The sequence below is a fragment of the Leguminivora glycinivorella genome, chromosome 11, assembly GCF_023078275.1.
Source record: "Leguminivora glycinivorella isolate SPB_JAAS2020 chromosome 11, LegGlyc_1.1, whole genome shotgun sequence".
NCBI classification, from domain to species: Eukaryota; Metazoa; Arthropoda; class Insecta; order Lepidoptera; family Tortricidae; genus Leguminivora; species Leguminivora glycinivorella.
Genome location: NC_062981.1, coordinates 12084373 through 12104636, shown reverse-complemented (window position 1 = coordinate 12104636; position 20264 = coordinate 12084373). Strand labels below are relative to the sequence as shown.

The following is a 20264-nucleotide window of genomic DNA, read 5'->3' as shown; positions in this document are numbered from 1 at the left end:
AGAGTAGATCGCCCTATCCGTGTATATATCCAGTATTCTAGGACACACCAGTACCAGCCACATGAGAGACCCAGCTGCGATCAACTTTACTTAGATGTGGATCGATCACAACCGAAATCCCCAGCGACCAACGCCAGCATGGACTAGAGCACCGAGTAAATAAATATAAATATATATAGGACCCCAGCCTCAAATACTGCCGACTTCTGTGAGCAAGGATTACTCCTAATGCCTTTCGTCAATCGTGAAAGTCCTCACTTCCATCTAACAGTTGGACTCTTTGAGACCGGTGAGAAAGTACGCCTTTTGTAAGTAAATAAAGACGCCCAAGCCCTCCACTTGGAACAAAAAGACCCCTAAACGCCTTATGTTTAACAGCCGCAAGGTATAAAGCGCTTAGCCGGACAACAGTCTGTCACAAACAATGATCTGGCTTATAACTTTCACAAAATAACCCCATAGAAAATTATTAAATTCAATTTAACTGACCAACTAAATAAACGAATGAAGTTTCCTTTACGTGCTATAATCTAAGCTTAGTTTTGCAAGAATTACTCCCTACAAAACCAAACACAGACTTATCTCCAAGCACCAGCCATACATCGACCCAGTCTTTGTATTGCTTGACGGCACTCATGAAACAAAGCACAGAAAACTTCACTATACACATCAATTTAAATGTAACACTACACTATAAATAGAACACTAAAATAACCCCACAACTGACGGTAAAGCAATTCCACCACAGGTCTAAATTCAACTGTACGACGATATTGTCCCCGCACAATCGAACAAAGACACAATTTCAAAGTTTACAATCACTTAGAATAATTTCCAAGTAAAAACAAACAGAGAAATAATAGCAGAACAACTTCACTCACCAGTATAACACACGAAAGCCAGAGACACTGTTAGTCTTGTGGATATTGTAAGAATGACGCGCGTCGGCTCGCTCCGACCCTTTTATAGTATCTATTAGAGACATAGCAGCGACTGGGGACATAATGGAGACTGGAGACATACCAGAGACATAACAGAGACCTAACAGAGACATATTGGATACATATTGGATACATAATGGGGACTAGAGACATATTGGAGACTAGAGACATACCAGAGACATAACAGAGACCTAACAGAGACATATTGGATACATAATGGAGACTGGAGACATACCAGAGACCTAACGGAGACATGGGACAATGGATAACAACTAAATTACGCGCATAAGAAAAAGATCATAAGTGCTTTGTTTACACTCATACGCTCTACGCAATAAAGTTCACGATCATCACGCGGATGTTTGCTTATTAACACGTGCAGATTGCAGCTGTTTTAGAGAGAGACAGAGCTATTGGTATTGATACCTATGTAGTTCAATAGTGGAGTGTTCCGTAAATATTTTTACGTAAATATTATTTTGAAAAAGATTTATAAGATAGAAGTAATTCACAATGAAATATCTCATTTGTTACTTAATATTACGTTAAATGATATACTCAAGGAGTATAATAATCAATATAAGTGATTATTACCTCTGACTTGTAATTGGAACCAAGACGCAATATCGGAACGCCATTCGTTTGACAGATCAGATTGTTAGTGTCAACAATCCATCCATGTGAATATAGTTTGTAAATAAGCTTTTTCCAATAAGTTGTGCATCGAATTATAGTGATTTCTATGACTGATGACATAACTAAACATGTGATAAAGCTTCACAGATATTATTTGTTAAAATATCCAATGAAATCCCAAAGAAAATATGCACCAAGAAAGTTGGTCAAGGAAAAGTTGATTCGCCGTAAGTTTTATATGTAATAACGAGTCCATTTCCTCGTCATAGACGCTTGTTCTGTTACAAACTGATCAATGATTTAAATGATTGATGATTTATTTATACTTTATTGCACATAAGTAGGTACAAATGGTGGAATAATGTCCTCAATCTCTAGAAAATTACCAGCTAGCACCAATTTCTTGCCTTTATTCATCATCTCTGGTTGGAAAATGATTTCGTGAGTGATGGCACGAAACCTCGTTTTAGTTTAATGTTATTGGCGATAATGTTATAACGATTGTATAAAAAATACACAAGATTTCATTGTATCTGTCACCTGTTTGTCAGTCCCAATTACAAACAATTGGTTGCTAGGTAATTCGATGTTGATACACAGCGCATGAATGATGATATTTCCGTCCATTGATGATGAAGATGATGACTCGTAGCAATAGTGATATAATTAAGTTTTCACTCTCGGGCATTTCGTGGCCTAAACATGACAAGAGATAAATTGTAAAAATACTATTGTATCTGTAGTCACTTGAGCACAGAATTGGGGAAAATAAAAACTACATCACTTCGAATTGGGGAAAAGAGTTAGCGTATCAAGGAAGCCTATCGAGGACGGGTCTCCTAAGTGACCCCAAACATGTCGCAAAAATCACGATGTAATAACGTGAGTACAACCGTATATTGATTAAATAGGTATTTAAATATTTCTCACGAAAGTTTAACAAATGAAATATGCTTAATAATCTAACTAAAATCTAAAATATATTTGCATCCAGTGAATCCTTTTGATGACAGGGCATTGCCAATGGCTTCCTGGAAGTTATCCAATTTGACCAGTTTGTGAACTGGACCTTTCAATTTCTGTTCACACATCAAATTAACAATATTACACATCATTTCTTCTTTGGCTGCCTTATTATCAGCCTTTTCATTCCATTTTGTCATCCAGAATCCCAAAAATGACAAATTCTTGAAAATAAATGCAGCAGTTGGTATTGTGACTGGTTTTCGTGACATGCCTCCATAGGTCACCATGGTGCCAGAATGTTCCAAGTGCCTCAACAAGTCTGTGGTACTCTTTCCACCAACACAATTGAGAGCCAAAGTAGGTTTGGCAATAACTTTATCTTTGAATATAGTTGTGGGCCTTAACTCCTCTTCAGTGAGAACATGAGTAGCACCAAGAACTTCCAGAAATTTCTTTAGGTCATCTATATCTGGCCTCTTTCTAACAACAGCAATATTTTTGACACCCCAAGCTTTACATAGCTGGATCACATTTTGTCCACAAGCACCATTGGCTCCATTTTGGATGACAACCAGTCCATTTCTGACCGGTTCGAAATCAGTCAGCATTCTGTATGCTGTGCAGGGATTGACAGTAAGTGTGGCGGCCTCAACTAGTCCTAAATTATCAGGGACGACCCTGACTACATCTTTAGAGAATGTGGCATAGGTCCTCCAAGTTCCCTGAACAGGTTTTGTAATAATAATCTTGTTTCCTGGACAAATGCCTTCAACTTTTTTGCCAACATCTTCAACAATTCCCACACCTTCATTACCCCCAATTGATGGTAGATTAATCTTCACTGGATACTTTCCTAAAACAATATAAAACATGTCATGACACTCGTGACATTTTATGTTGTAGAAGATAACAGCAATATAAACAATGCAAAACAAATACCTTAGTCTTCTCTACATGCAACCATAACAAAGTTTTCAGTACAGATGGTGCTTTTTTTACGCACTAGTTCGAGAAGTGGTTCATTATAAATCAGGTCGAAACTTCGCATGGCCATCTGTACTGAATAACGTTGTACGATACATGTGCGAAAAGGAAATTCGTAACTCGTGTCGATTTAAACTCCATTCGGTTACTTCGGTAGTGTTTTAATTTATCGCCACTCGTTTCAAACTTCCTCTTTTCCGCACCTATAATCGTGCGTAATCGTAATGTACTAAAAAGCACACACGAAATACATAACACTAAATTTGTAATTGAAAGTAATACCTTGTATGGTGTTTATATCGGATGGGTTGACGGGGGCAGCTAGCATTCTCACGAGTACTTCCAAGTCCCCTAGTTGTGCTATAGCACACTCTCGGAGCTTTACAACACACAGAGGATCTCCAAATTGACTGTAGACTAACTGTTTCGACATCAAATTTCGCACTGGTACGCGCCTTGTCGCGTAACATTTTGTCGATTTTAATAAAAGTTGTCCTAAAGGAACGAGGGCCATGCTTAGCTTATGTAGGATTACACAAAATTTACAGCAATTTTTTAGTATGATTTAAAACGCTTTATATTATTATTTAACAATAAATATCACAAATCACGACCTATTCGTGATAGATAGTGGATAAATCAAATCACAGACCTATCATTTCGCTTACGCTTATTTCTGTCATCCTCTATTTCTATGGGATAAATAAAACAAATGACAATGACATCGACAGTGACAGCCTGGTGGCAGTCTGGCAGTGCTACCAACATTTTATGAAAGAAACTTTGTTCCAGTTATGGATAAAGCTCCTCTTTTCAAGTCAAATCTAGAAAATCTTCACTTTGATCTTCACTAAAAAGTTGCGAAAATCAAATTTTCTATAGAACGACAAACCTTCGCCTCTACATTTTTCAAATTTGCCTCCTTTTCATAGTAACATTAGCAAGATTTGCTTGACTGTCTTTTTTTTAGGGTTCCGTAGCCAAAATGGCAAAAACGGAACCCTTATAGTTTCGTCATGTCCGTCTGTCCGTCTGTCCGTCTGTCCGTCTGTCCGTCTGTCCGTCTGTCCGTCTGTCACAGCCGATTTACTCGGAAACTATAAGTACTACAGTGATGAAATTTGATGGGAATATGTGTTGTATGAACCGCTACAAAATTATGACACTAAATAGTAAAAAATCAACAGTAGGTTAGGTTAGGTTAGAACTGCGACCCCTGGAAAATGAAACTGCTAAGAAAGTAGGTTAGGTTAATTGGGGTGGGGCCCCCTACTATACATGTAACTGAGGGATGAAAATTTTTTTATTATGTACATACCCGTGTGGGGTATCAATGGAAAGGTCTTTTAAAATGATATAAAGTTTTCTAAAAAACATTTTTCTTAAAGTGAACGGTTTTTGAGATATCAGCTCTCAAAGTCGTAAAAAGTATGTCCCCCCCCCTCTATTTTTATAACTACGGGGTATAAAATTCTAAAAAAAATAGAGGTGATGCATGCTAATTAACTCTTTCAACGATTTTTGGTTTGATCAAAGTATCTCTTATAGTTTTTGAGATAGGTTGATTTAACTGTAATTTTTTTGCTGCTACGGAACCCTTTGTGCGCGAGCCCGACTCGCACTTGGCCGGTTTTTTTTAGTATGAATAGGTAGACGTTTGACCACGATCACACCTGAATGGTGATAAGGAAGGAACGAAACTATAGGTACTCATCCCTGCTTATCCCTTGCTTTTATTAGGTGATTATCTCAGCCTGAGTCTATGTTGTCCATGAAATAAAATATCCCGATCCCGCCTAATAGAGGTGAACATCGAAGTTCACAAATTGCGAGAATATTGCTCTCTGTAATTTTATTATTCAGGTAACATACGACGTCTTTATTCGAGTACCTAAAAGAGAAAGATCCTCCCATTTCAACGCTCTAGGCCGAGCTCAAGTTATGCTGTGTTGGTACTATAAGTCTATTATTAAATAAGGTTTAAAATAAGTCAAAGGTATAGAGCACTTTATCGATTTATCAGCTACTTAATTTAATGTTAATTGTTATAATTTTAATTTGTGGCAATTAAATACATCTAGGTTGATAAAAAGTTGTTGACACGCATATTCAAGTCTTTCTGTTCGTTTGGTGCCGTGCCGCACGGCGGCGCCTCCGACGACGGCAGTTGGGGCTTAGGCATGCGTATGCGCCGCGCGCGGATCAACTGCCAGCTGGCGCTGCGGCTGCGCAGGCCGGGGGACACGGGGCTCTCTTCCACTATGGGGACTGGCCGGAGGCTGCTGGAAAATTCAATAAATTTTTCGTAAATTCAACTCCCGGCAACCTTTAAATCTAGGGTGAACAAGCAAAAAAAAAAAAACTTCCCAAAAATTGTTTAGCTCAATTTGCTTCAGAGTACCTACTTCGGACACAATCATTTTAAGCAGTGATGGTGCATCTGTGCAGTTTAGATCGATGCTAATAATAAATAAATAAATATTGCTAAGCGACGATACTTATATCAATACATAGAAAACATCCATGATCAGGAACAAATATCTGTGCTCATCACACATAGATGCCCTTTCCGGGATTCGAACCCAGAGGACCGCGGCTCGCATAATACGTAAAACAAACTACATACAAAAATAACGTCAAAAGCTTGATGGATCTACCCACATAAAGATGAAATTTAATTATACTTACTTGTCCCTCGCTGCCGATCTTAAGCGTGCGGGTGCAATTACAGAAGGAATGTCTTGTAAAGCGTTTCGTTTCAGGCCTGTAAACATAGTAATAATTATTTTACAAATATTGCGGAAATCAACACTAAACCTAAATTTTTTAGAGTTCCTATAACATGTTTTAAATGTATTATTTTGCAGTCAAACCTGCTTGCATGCTTGTTTAAAGAGGAAACGTTACAGTTCAGCAACTTCATTCATTTATCACTTCTACTTAGTCGACACGCGCTTGATCGGCTTAAAATCCACCACTACTTGTGTTTTTCAAAGTTATGCTTATGCTGCATGCACACATGCAGCGTGCAGCATTCGGCGGATATTCGTGTTCGTGACAGCGTCTCGTTTATTTCCCTTGGAGAGTGAGATACTGCATACGAGTACAGATTAGTGCGAAAAGATTTGCCTTCGTATTGTTACGGAAACGTACGAACGTGTCATGCTATTTCAGTCAGTGTCAGTACAAGATGTACCTACTGACCTTGACTGAACTATTACATTTGACAAATACGAACGTTTCCGAAGGAAACCCTTTTCGCACTACATCTGTATATTTTCGATGGACCTGTACAAATTGACTAACCCGAGTTTTTAATCTTGTTTATAAAGCTTCGGTCCCTCCATTTTTGCGAGCAGACTGGGCACACAGAGCGGCGTATGGACCATCTAGGAAGCTCGTTACATTTTGTCGACGATTCTTTTTGTTGGAACGCTGGTATTCCCAGTGGTAAGTTTGTCTGCAAAAGTATACTTACTTATAGAGAATCATGTTATGTGACAATCAGCTCTTACACTAACAAATAAAATGCTAATCTATAAATGCATTATAAAACCGATATGGACATACGGCATAGAACTCAACGGCCAGTGTTTCAGAACAATGTCCTGAGGGCTGTGACATTGCACCGTGGTTTGCAAAGAATACAAAATACATGAGTACATAAAAATGCCAACTATAAAAGAGGAGGTCAACAGATATTGTATCAAGTACAAAGAACGTCTGAAAAAACATACAAACCAACTTGCGAGGGACCTGGTGAACACTAACGACAACCCGAGCAGGCTTAAAAGATGGGAGATACTGCGTCTGGACCAGAGGCACTAGAAGATAAAATTCTAGGAACATCATGAGAGAGTGTTTAATGGAATACCTCTCCAACTTATAATATATACACAAAAAATCTGATTATGGCTAAGCATAGCCGATGGCAGATAAAAGAAGAAACAAAAAAAATGTTATGTGAGAATATTTTACAAACCGGTGGCGTGTCAGTTGTGGCACGCCTTTTTCAATAAAGTTGTGGCTTGTACCTACTAGGCTTATAGAGCTAGATGGCCAAGGTACAAGGAGAGAAACTGTTGAAGAGATTGTTTTTAACTAACCGGTGGGGTGTCAGCGATGTTAAAGGCCAGTATTGAGGGTATGTCCATATCACGTTTCGTCGAGATGCGAGAGAACCGTGAACGCGACACGCTGCGATCCGTGATGCGGTGGCTCATCCCGTGCATACAGGGCTCGATGGACAAGCTGCAAGCAGAATACTTCCCATTTTATACTTAGGTCAGTAATTTTTTCGGTAAAATAATTTTTGACGGGTATCGTCAATTAGACCTAGCGCAGGAGGGGTGCTATCGCGAGCGATAGGACAGTCGGCCAAAAAAGTGGTTTACCACAGTGGTGAACCACTTTCTGGGCTGACCGTACTTCGCCCACAGAGGTAGACTTCCCGTCCCGTCTTTATCTGACTGTATAAATTTGAGAGGGGCCTAGTAGGGGTAGGTATGCATAGAATAATGTGTCCCTCCCTGGCTAGATCTAAGGGTGATAAATAAAGACAAATAAAGCAAGTAAAAAACTCTCATTTTGTTTATAATTGCTATGTTGTTTCGTATTGAGGTGTGCAATAAAGAGTATTTGTATTGTATTGTATTGTAAAAAACTCTCATTTCGTAAACATATTTCTATGGGATACAAAATTAAATTGTACTTATTACTGTGCACACCATTTTAAAATGCTCTGGGTGCCTAATTGCCTATTATCATAACAGTTACATGAACGTAGTTAAACAATCTGCAGATGTCTGTTTTTAAAATACCTGTTAGAAGACACTGTCAGCGTGCTATTACTAATACCTAAACACAGTAACTGTCTATTAAATAGCTACAAAATAACCTCCGAGCGAATTCGAGAAATAAGATAATTGTTAGATCTAGTCACAGATCATCTCAACTACTAGACGGAACATGTAAGCAAACTAAAAGTCACCTCACATATGTATGATCCCGTAGTAATCTCGAAAGGAAGGGAACGCAACCGCTTGATCCAGTTGTGTCAACGTTTACATCCAGCCCTCGTTTAATTTTGAAATACTTCTACAAAATAAGTTTTAACAGGGTTGAACCTGGGCTGTTATACTTGCTATATAATGTTGTAGATGCTACTCAATCGGGCTGCTCAAATCGAGGTATTTTACCAGTAAAATTATGCAAGTCTGGTGACCATGTGCTTTTTGCAAACTCATAAAATGATTATGCGGTATCTGTAGTCTGTGGATCTAATTACACATCAAAGCAGCTGAGCTAACATAATAACCGCCACAAGTGCTAGCCTTATCTAATAAAACTGTGAGAAAGTTTTAGCTAATAGACGTAATTGTATCGAGAGTGAAAGTCGAGAAAATGCGTTTTTTACTAATGCGTCTTTGTCAACATGACTTTTTATTATGCTATTGTGGCAGTAGTTTTTTTGTTTCACGGTTTGGTTAGCAAATGTAAATCACATACCGGCTAGTTAGTATTGTAACCAATGCTAGTTTATACAAATACAAGCTAATCTGCAGCGTTTGATAGCTCAGAGCGTGGAAGTTCTGTTCAAACTTCTTAGGTCCCTCTTTAAACCATATAATTAGATCTTAATTACCGTAACATGGCAGTTTTGCGGCAAGTAAGGTGAAATACCCCATAATGGACGGTGATGCCATTATGGACAAAAAACACAAATCCTTAAAAATAAGTAGCTAAAATTAGTTTCTAAAAACTGACGGCTATGTACCATAAACTAGAGTTGTAGAGCTGTTTTATTTTGAAGTTTCAATTAATTCGGTTATTTCTGAAGGATTTAGCGACAAGATAAAATTCATCAGTTTACTGAAAAAAATATCAAGACGAATTCTTAGTAATGTTGCTAAGAGAGTTGAGTTCATGTAAAAAATAATTAAAAATTAATACTCGGTGTAAACTTGAATGCGTTTTACTTACTGCATTAGGCATGAGATAAGGTATAAAACATACTAGTTTGTTGCTCCAAAGATATAAAGAAATGGCGTTATTTTGCGACTGTCCATTACTGGAACCGAAAAACTGCCTACCTCCTATGATGGACAAGGAACAATTTACAAAACCAAAATTTACAAGAAACAATCCTATGTTAAAATAACTCAAACTAATTGCATTTATGGTATATAATATTGACTCATTGAGTATCAGTTGGCTTTAAAAGTAAAATTTTAAACTTATTTCACTGTCCATAATGGGGGATCCATTACTGGAGAACTGCCGTCCATAATTGGAGAAAAAACACCTATTTTTAATTTGTTAACTATGAAGAAACCAATAGGAGTATCATTACTGCAATACGCTTGAAATGTAAAAGAAGGATTGGACATTCAAGATTTAACACGCCTTACGGTAGAATTTTTACATTTATGAGTGAAATATCAAAAAGACGCGAAATTTTATCTTAAACTGTCCATGATTGGGTCCGTTACCTTAGGTAATTAATATTTATATAGCTAATTCTTATTGGGTTACCATGTCTTTTCTAACAACTGCTCCACTCTTTTCGATTAGGTTAATATTGTACTCTCAGTACCTATACAAGTAGATCCTCCCCCTTACGGAAGTTAATCATTATTAATGGATTATTATCGATACTAGATGTTGAATGGTTTAGATACGAAAGCTGATGTATCCATAGTATAGAGTGAGTACATAATTCTTATTTCTTTATGGTTGCATGAGTGAGGGTAGTTACTCTTCGGAGGCGTCGTCGGCGGGCAGGTCGAGCGGCTGGTCCTGCGCCTCCTGCAGCTCGCGGTTGCGCTCGCGCACCATGTCCAGCAGCAGCGTGTCGTGTCGCCCCAGACTACTCGTTCTGTGGTAAAAATATTTATGATACATCTATTATAGGCATAAAAATTCAAAATTCTTTTTTATATCGTTTAATCCACATAACGCATGTGTGCATAATTATAAAAGTACCTACACACTTTTTCGGCTATAAACTTTTATTTACAACTGAAAAGGCATAAGTGTAAAAATCTGTGATGTATCTATAGTCTCAAAAGCGTATTTTGTAGTAGATTAGACACGATTCTGAGAGCAGAATGATTAATACAATTAAGGATTTTAAGGGCCTATCCGTCCCGTCCACGTGTTGACAGTTAACGAAAAACTACTGAGGAACCTAGCAGAAATGAAATATCACTTTAATATACACATCAAAATAATCAATGCCTAAAAATTCAAAATTATTATTTACGAAATACGAAATCTCGTAAACATAATTGACCTCATATTAAGTATGTACCCAATTAATTATTTATAGCCAAATATCGGACACTGGTGTCAGTCAATGAGCGAATTTCGTCACTTTGTTATACAAGTAACATCATTAGATAATTGTCATGAGTTTTTGATTTAAATATACATACTCACATTCTGATTAAAAATACAGATGTGCTCTACATTATATAATGTACAAAAACTGGTGGTTAAGAAGTTGGTGGAGACTGTGGGTTCTGATGTAGATTTCCTCAATCTGTCGCGCATGCTACATGAACATGTATTGTGCTTCGGCAGAGGGGAAATGTTACGAGCGATATCTTTCACATTTTTCAGGAAGAAACGTACACACAGCCGCACATCTCACTTGTTACATACAAAATCCAATCAAGTCCAACTCACGCAGAAATTTGACATGCGTCAAAGACAACTCGTGTAAGTCTCGATCTGTCGCGCATGCAATTTTTTGTGTATGTTTTACATGAATCATTGAATATAAGAGTGACCTTGTATGAGTACTTACATAGTATGAGTGCAGCTAGGGAACATGTCGCTCTGCCGCGACAGAATGGTTCTGATGCCGATGCTGGAGCTGACCGAGGACTGCTCAGGCTCGATTGAGGGGGTTTCACTCAGGCGGCTGCTGCGGAGCTTCATCAGCAGGTCGTTGTAGGGCGTGCTGTCGTTCTCCATGAACGAGATGTAACGGGGCTCTTCCTCTTTCGGGCTAAGAAAAATAGGGGAAAAATAATGTAGGAGGTAGTTGTGTTGTGATGATGCCACAAACTGCACGATAACGGAATGACATCCTTCAGGTGACCTAATTAATGATATCAGTGTATGTTATAATTGGCTTATAGGCCTAGCTAATTGGTCGTTAAATTGGTATCAACCCCATGGAAATTTTGCGAATACCCAAAACCCGTGACTATTTTGTAAAGCGAGGTCTGCAATAGATTAGGTACTTAGAAGTAAATTGTAGGCACAATCAAAAGGCGAAAAGGGTGATGTTTCTAAAATAAAGTATCTATCTTGTTAATAATAATTATTAACAAGATACCTTGTATTCATTTAGCTATGATTCATCGTATTGTAAAAAGCGAACTTTCATGGTCACAGGATAAAAACAACAGCAACTGCAACATTGATATCACTTTTACTTCAGTAGGCATGATTGTTTCGAGTTTATGATGATTTACAAATGTGGCCGTCGTCCTTGCTAAGCTATTTTAATATGTATAACATAACCTGTTGTTCATAACCTGTCACTGCTTTCATTTTAAAAACCCTATATTGCCAACAGGGCTCAGTAGTTTCATGTATTTATGGGACTGATTGCAGGCTCTATTACTGGCTCTTAAGCTCGATCTGATCTCATTCATCTGTCATATGTTTTGTTACTTTTGTTATATGACACTCGAAGTTATTGGCAACAATCGCCTATTGTTAGAACACAACATTACTCATAGCAACATCATATTAGTACTTGCAACTTTTCTCTACATTATGACAGTAGTTTTGATTTGTAGGCCACAAACGGTCTGTAAAATGATTTGTAGCTTCAATAGGTCAGGGGGAATCGGAGTAAGAACGTGTTTACGATGAATTTTATTATGCCACCAGACCGTAGAGAATTTAAGGGTATTGTCTGCGAGGTTTTACGGCCAATCGGCTGTTTAAAAGGATCGTGGTGTTTGCTACTTTTTCTTCTTCGTGACTCACGCCAGCAGTGACTCAAACAAGTCAAGCGCAACGCAATATTAGAACCTAGGTAGGTATAAACATTAAACGCGGTTAGATAAGTGCAAACAGCCTGCGCCCAAAAGGCCTTGAATCTCGTCACGATACGACGCTTCTAATAACTGATTATTACGCTACCGGATGGAATTGACGAGTAAGGTGACACAGATGGCTATTATGTGTAATGACATGTAAAATTATATCACGAATGAAAGGCATGCGACAGCCAGGTGGCCCGGGTGGCTTCTTGAACGTAACGCGGGAAACGTGAAAGTAATGGCGTTGCTGCTGTGCAATATCCTTCTATAACGGTATGGTGCTGCTGATGTCTCATAAAAAATATTCATTTCCCTACAATATTGCCGTTCTCTGAAATGAAGCTCGCTGTAGATTGAATTGTAGGTGACATCATTTCAGCTAGGGTTAATTATTTTTTCCCTTGATATGCACATATACAAAAAATGTCGGTACCAGACCTGTTCGTCGCCTTGCTATTGCCTGTTTGCCCCACCCAACCATACACAGGCTGGTACCGACTCCAAAAATAATTGATTTGTTTATAATTTGGATGTTTAGCTTATTGCAATACGATAAGAAATCTGAATTGAAAGGTTTATTATTTTTGGCTTTTTAGTTTCTCCGTGTTTTGTAACGCGCTTATTTTTGAAGGCGGTTTTATTTTTTGTTAAAAAGTTTATTTATTTGTTGATTTTTAGTGGTTCCTAGTGATATTATATGTATCAGTCCGAATACATGTACAGTAGTGAAAGAATTATCCTTTAACTCCTAACCATTGAGGAGTTGACCTTCCATCATCAGCTCAGCCACATAAAATTATTACCATCAGACGTAAATACTGGTGTACCTTTGAAAAATAGACTAAAAACATTACATGTGCCTATAACATTTGAAGAGTTCCCTCGATTTCTCCAGGATCCCATCATCAGACCCTGACTTGGTGCCAATGGGACCATCTCGGGGTTATACCGGTTCGATCAAAAAAATATTTTTGAAAATCGGTCCACGATTCTCGGAGATATCGAGTAACATACATACAAAAAAAAAAAAAATAAATAAAACATTCAGTCGAATTGAGAACCTCCTCCTTTTTTGAAGTCGGTTAAAAAATAAATGGGTTCCGTATCGAAAATGTTCGTAGTGCAGCAAAAGTAAAGTTGAAAACTTGACAAGCTGATAGAGTTTTGGACTAGTTATCATATATATCGTCGACGAATCTTTCGGTGAAGTAGGGCAGTTGTTCAGACCATACTACAGAACGCTATCTCTTAAACCCAACTTTTTATATAATAGACATAGAAAAGACAGTGTTTATTATTAGACAGGTAACTTACAGTGAGAGGCGGCAGGAGTACAGTTGGGAGTATCGCGATTTCCACTCGCCACTTTTGCGCCATGATGACTCGTTTCTGGAATAATTTACAGGAAAAAGGAAAATTATCTGCCAAAAAATATATAATTATCTGCTCAAAAGAACTCAATCTTTAATCGGTAGGAAGGAACTAATGTCTGTAACCATAATTCCTGGTAAAGACAGATAGAAAACACCGTTTTACACATAAAATGAATAAATAAACTCAACGCATGGGAGACTCTTAAACATATTACCATACAGTCAGTAGATAAAAAAATATTTAATCGAATTTCCTGAGCTTTATAAAATTCTCAGTACGTTTTCACATTATCCGATCCCATATCGGATGTAGGATCGATATCCCCATACATTACAGGCGCCATGTTGATTTTTTTTCCGTTGAAATCCTTTTAACGTCACGCAGCAGCAGTCTATGGAAATTTCCATACATTTAAATTTGGCAAAGAACGGTTTGGTGCCACCGACCCTCAGTATAAATTGTGCAAATCCAAATACCCCATGTTTAAAGGTCTCTATACTCATTTATATCCACTGGTTGTTATGCAGTCGTGAGAAAAATAAACATATTTAGTAAATAATACCTTTAGTTAGTAAAACCACATAGGCTAAAGCTTAACAAGCGGCATACCAGGGTGCGTAGCCGAATGGCACAAACGCTCACGAAACGAAACGCTAGTAGATATCTATCCCTATCGCTCTTGCGTATTGGCGCGACAGAGCCGGACTACGTTTCGTTTTCGTTTGGCGTCGGAGAAATGCCATTCGGCTACGGGGCCTGAAGGTCATATGTCTTATACGAACAATAAGATAATGTATACGTGGGACGAATATTTAACGATTATTGTTGTTAGTATTTTGCAGTAGGTGTACTTCAACTTACAATATTCTTTGAAGTATGTAATTACGTAGGTATATATTGGAATTTCGTTTGTTTACATTTTCGTTCTTTTATTATTAATATTAAAACTATTAAAAATACCCTGTCGTCATCATCATCCTTGCGTTATCCCGGCATTTTGCCACGGCTCGTGGGAGCCTGGGGTTCGCTTTGACAACTAATTCCAAGATTTGGCGTAGGCTAGTTTTACGAAAGCGACTGCCATCTGACCTTCCAACCCTAAGGGTAACTAGGCCTTATTGGAATTAGTCCGGTTTCCTCATGATGTTTTCCTTCACCGAAAAGCGACTGGCACACATCATTTCGTACATATTTAAGTTCCGAAAAACCCCTTGGTAGGCGCCGGGGTTCGATCCCGCGACCTCCGGATCGAAAGTCGCACGCTCTTACCACTAGGCCACCAGCGCTTCATTAAAAATACCCTGTATCTCACCCAAAACAGTTTCATGTACTTAAATAATTGCCAAGACGAAACTACAAGGATCGTACTGTGATAAAGTTATTACTTATATTTTATACTAGCTTTTGCCCGCAGCTTCGCTCGCGTTAGAAAGAGATAAAAAGTAGCCTACGTCACTTTCCATCCCTTCAACTATCTCCACTTAAAAAATCACGTCAATTCGTCGCTCCGTTTTGCCGTGAAAGACGGACAAACAAACAGACACACACACTTACCCATTTATAATATTAGTACTGTATGTATATACGAGTATAGAGACGAGTTTCTAACTCTCCTGCCTTGCTTCACTCTCCTCAATGCTCAGGGTCGTGACCACCTGGTGAACGGTGAACCACAAGACTCTGGACTGGACTCCGGATGACAGATTTTCAGGCTTTTCGATCCCTCGGGACTCCCAAGACATCATATATTGACGACCGGTCTGGCCTAGCGCGTAGTGACCCTGCCTGCTAAGCCGTGGTCCTGGGTTCGAATCCCGGTAAGGGCAGTTATTTGTGTGATGAGCACAGATATTTGTTCCTGAGTCATGGATGTTTTCTATGTATATAAGTATTTTTATATTATATACATCGTTGTCTGAGTACCCGCAACACAAGCCTTCTTGAGCTTACCGTGGGACTCAGTCAATCTGTGCAAGAATTTCCTATAATATTTATTTATTTATTTATATACCTTGACGGAAAGCGATTTGCTAACCTGGTCAGACCAACAACTGGGTGGGGCCCATTTCTCGAAGCTACAATAGTTACAATTTACGAGTGGTAGTCAATGTCTAATATGACAAGTTGAAAAGAGACTTCCGCTTGTAACTTGTAGCTTTCAGTTTTGAGAAATGGGCCCCACACACCCCACAGGCCACAGGCCACAGGCCACTTGCACGAACGAAAATGGAGGGTTAACCCACCATTTTATATGGAATTTGACAGATGACAGCCCACTAAACCTGAGTTAAGTGATTGGTGCAAGTGGATCTTAGTTTGCTAGAGTCCAATTATGATGAAGTCGTTATAATAACGTCGCTTTAATGATTAAGATGATGATTAACCAAGAAAGTGTATATCTTTGACGTAAAATGGCCCCCATAATCAAGTAAATTACAAAAAGATTATGAGTTCAAGAGCTGATGCAATGAATGTTACAACAGTCCTGTAACAATTGATATAATTATTCCTGTACATTCAACTGAGCATTGCTTCCTGGTTAACAGGTGCTGAAAGTTTCTTATATATTACGTTTACTATTACATTTAGGTATGATTTTTTTAAGTAAAAATACTTATACTGCGTACTTACAAATACCGTAAATACTACGAGTAGAGTTATATATGTATTAACTTTTTAGTAAATTGTACAAATAATCGATAGATTATTTCATGGCACGCAAGCAATAATATAGGATTCCTTTGAATAGACTCTGGGGAAATTTCATTAGGTGCAAATAAATTGGTATATTTACTCAATGATGACGCTAATTTGCTGAGTGCAATAATTAAAGTGACTGGACATAATTCGGATACTCACGCGATTCATATAACGAGTAGCAATGAACTACCTACAATGTACGTTTGAAAGACATTTAGGACTAAAGTCCTAAATGTCTTTCAAACGTACATTCGGAAACGTACAAACGGACTAAAGTCCTAAATGTCTTTCAAACGTACATTGTAGGTAGTTCATTGCTACTCGTTATAGGAATCGCGTGAAAACTCATTGAAGAAACTTGGAAACTCAGTGCGTTTGGTTCACTTAATAGTAAACTATTAAGTGAACCAAACGCACTGAGTTTCCAAGTTTCTTCAATGAGTATTTTGAAAGGTTAGAAGATTCTACCACTCCCTTTCCAAGCGCGGATCCAGCTTCGTGCCCAGGGGGGGGTCACGTGGTAAAGGCCCGGGGCCCCAGGGGGGGGTCACGTGGTCTATTTGTATGGCCAACTTAGGCTCCAGGGGGTGTCGTCTGTGGATCCGCGCATGTCCCTTTCCTCTCGTGGGTGTCGTCTGTGGGATATGAGTTCTATTGTGGTTTGGACGACGGGATGACAACCACTCACTGCATAAGTGTAGGTGTGTATGGTATATTGATACAAAATTGGCCTCGGAAACTTGCACGAAGTACCAACCGTTGTAAAATTAAAATCAGTGGTGTTTTGCAGTTGCACTGTTCCTGTTTATGTGCAATAATTTATTTTTATCTTATCTTAAAATTGAAAGGCACTTACTGATCAATCATTAGGGGTATGTAAGATAAATTCAATTGCTGTTATATACTGCTAGGCTTTTAACAACCCATTTTAAAAATCAAAATACTACAAAATGTCACATCAGTGTGAACTTAGTATTTTAGATTTACGCCAACGGCCATGGCCATTCGGTTGGTTTGTCACAATGATAATGGAATTTCTGTCTATGGTTTGTCATAGTTGATACAAGACAACGACTAATTAATAGTCTTTTTAGAATCATATTAATTACTTTTTAGACCTAAACTATGCCATAAGCCATTGATTGTAGAAACCCCTAGATGACAGGATTGACAGGTTGTGACGTCATCATGGCAGCACTTTCCATTACGACAAAATTGATCCAATATTGTTGAACCGATATCCTGATACACCGTGTTTTTTTTGTTTTCCGTTAAATTCGACATGTTGTTAGTTTCATTATCCGGAACCACCCTGTATTTATCACTTCTAGTTGAATCGCAAAAAAATTTTTTCGTCATTTTCATACATAATAAATGAATTAATCAGTGTGAGAGACCCTTAATATAACCCCTTAATAATGTTGTTCACATTCAAGTTAGTTTCAAGTGATTGACGGCACATGTCAAAACAAATAACATTAGGAAGTGGTAAAGGCTGTCACACACGTGTTGAATAATTATTCTTATTTTTTTAATAACTCGGTAACCGTAAGAGTTAAGACGCTAGTTTCTTAGAGAAATTAGTTGTATTTTATCTAATGAACCTTCCCTTAAAGTTAACGGAATTTAATAAAAACAAAAAAAGACGCCATCGTTGACATTTGTCTTTAAGCTTCCTTGCTACATCCGATATCGGATCGGATAAAATAAATCGTTCTAAAGTTGAAGAGAAAAAGTGGTGGGGTACCGATTGAAGATCGTTACAGTAGCTATATCTGTCTCTTTATCGTTATTTCCTCCTCGTTAGATCCTGTTTAATATTTTCGGTCTATATTTGTATGTTATGTCTATGCCGTAGCCCATAATCAAAAAATAAAATAAAGACTAAACGCCAATTTGACACTTCACTATGAAATCCCTGATAGTATTCTGATACTTTAATTTCATGCCCATTTCGAATTTAAATAAGATTATAAGTAAATAAGATTACTGATATAAATTTCATAAATCACTACCTTTTCACAATTTTCCTATTAATGTGTTTACATCTAAACATGATTAAATCAAGTTATGGTAAGTTTCCAATCCAGATTTCTAAAACATACCCTTCAAATGAAACCGATTAATTTCTGATTCATTATGCATGTATTTTATATTATATTATTATGAATCTGTTTTTCTAGGCGTCAGGTGCCGCGTATCTTATTAGCCCAGTAAAAGTTGACCCGGCTTGTGAATTGTGAAATATCGGTATGGCAGTGGCACACATAAATATGTTAGAAAACTATCGTGTTCGAATCTTGAACCTGATTATGGTTTCCATATTCATGTGAGGTTTCTTAGTTTCTTTTCCTTAAATTTAAAGTTTAGAGCGGTTAAAAAAACGGAAGAATTTATGGTAGTTAAGTTAAATAAGTCAATCAAATTTTCAATAAGTGTAATAATAGACGACCGGTCTGGCGCAGTCGGTAGTGAGCCTGCCTGGTACGCCGCGGTCCCGGGTTCGAATCCCGGTAAGGGCATTTATTTGTGTGATGAGCACAGATATTTGTTCCTGAGTCATGGATGTTTTCTATGTATATAAGTATGTATTTATATATTATATATATCGTTTTCTGAGTACCCACAACACAAGCCTTCTTGAGCTTACCGTGGGCCTCAGTCAATCTGTGTAAGAATGTCCTATAATATTTATTTATTTATTTATGTTCTTTTCTCTTAAATACTGCCTGATTTATTTAATGGTGATTAGTGTTTGAGGGCGCCACTAACATCTAGGTACTGTAGTGTGATGTAGTGTGCACATGAAGTCCTTTTAAGTATTTTGAGAGCTTGTTGCACAAAACAGTATGTAGGTACAAATGTAGGTAAGTACCTAATTAACTTTTAATTCTTGGAACGCTTGCGGAAATGGTATATCTACTAAGATACGAGTACACCGTGTTTAGTTCATTTGGAATTAAGAATGAGTTTTAAGAAAAAAAACCGGTCAAGTGCGAGTTGTACTCCCGTTGCAAAGGTTCCGTACACCACAAGAAGGGCTTAAGCGCCTCCTTTTTTAAAGGCACTTAAGTAATTTTTGCAAATAAATGATCGTTAATAACGACTAAAAATATATCAAAAAATGTTATATCGATCGATACGCACCCCTAAATGTGGCCCTTGTAATTATTTTTTCTTAATTTAAATTACATGTCCGTCTTTGGATCACACAAGTTAACATATGTGTGCCAAATTTCATGTTAATCGGTTCAGTAGTTTTGGAGAAAATTGGCTGTGACAGACGGACAGACAGACTCACAAGTGATCCTATAAGAGTTCCGTTTTTCCTTTTTGAGGTACGGAACCCTAAAAAACATATGTAGTAGAAATTCCACATCATTTTCAACACTATCGATCTTAAGGCTTGTTTAGACTTCGTGAAATAGCAAGTGCAGGTGTTAGAAGTAGAGTGTTGGTAGAGTTCAGAAAATTATCTACGGATACGTGTAGTTAGAAAAAATATTATACATCCTAGATACCTTCTCAAAACAAAGATTATTCTTAAAGCAAACCAAGTATTGTTATCGTGACATGTTTAACTTTAAACACTGCGAAG

At 37.8% G+C, this 20264-nt stretch overlaps 2 protein-coding genes across 2 annotated transcripts; both read right to left on the bottom strand.

Moving 5' to 3' along the window:
• Positions 1-2388: 2388 nt before the first annotated feature.
• On the bottom strand, positions 2389-3960 carry LOC125230883 (enoyl-[acyl-carrier-protein] reductase, mitochondrial-like). The gene is made up of 3 exons (XM_048136137.1): positions 3810-3960; positions 2565-3396; positions 2389-2419 (listed from the first exon to the last, which is right to left on the bottom strand). The coding sequence occupies exons 1-3, from the start codon at positions 3958-3960 to the stop codon at positions 2389-2391; spliced, it is 1014 nt and encodes a 337-aa protein (XP_047992094.1).
• A 1572-nt stretch (positions 3961-5532) lies between these two features.
• Positions 5533-17659, bottom strand: LOC125231276. Its single transcript, XM_048136715.1, has 8 exons — positions 17523-17659; positions 13907-13981; positions 11338-11541; positions 10285-10404; positions 7634-7778; positions 6834-6987; positions 6216-6291; positions 5533-5809 (listed from the first exon to the last, which is right to left on the bottom strand). Exons 1-8 carry the CDS (start codon positions 17531-17533, stop codon positions 5605-5607), a joined length of 990 nt encoding a protein of 329 aa, XP_047992672.1. The 5' UTR covers positions 17534-17659; the 3' UTR covers positions 5533-5604.
• Positions 17660-20264: the final 2605 nt, after the last annotated feature.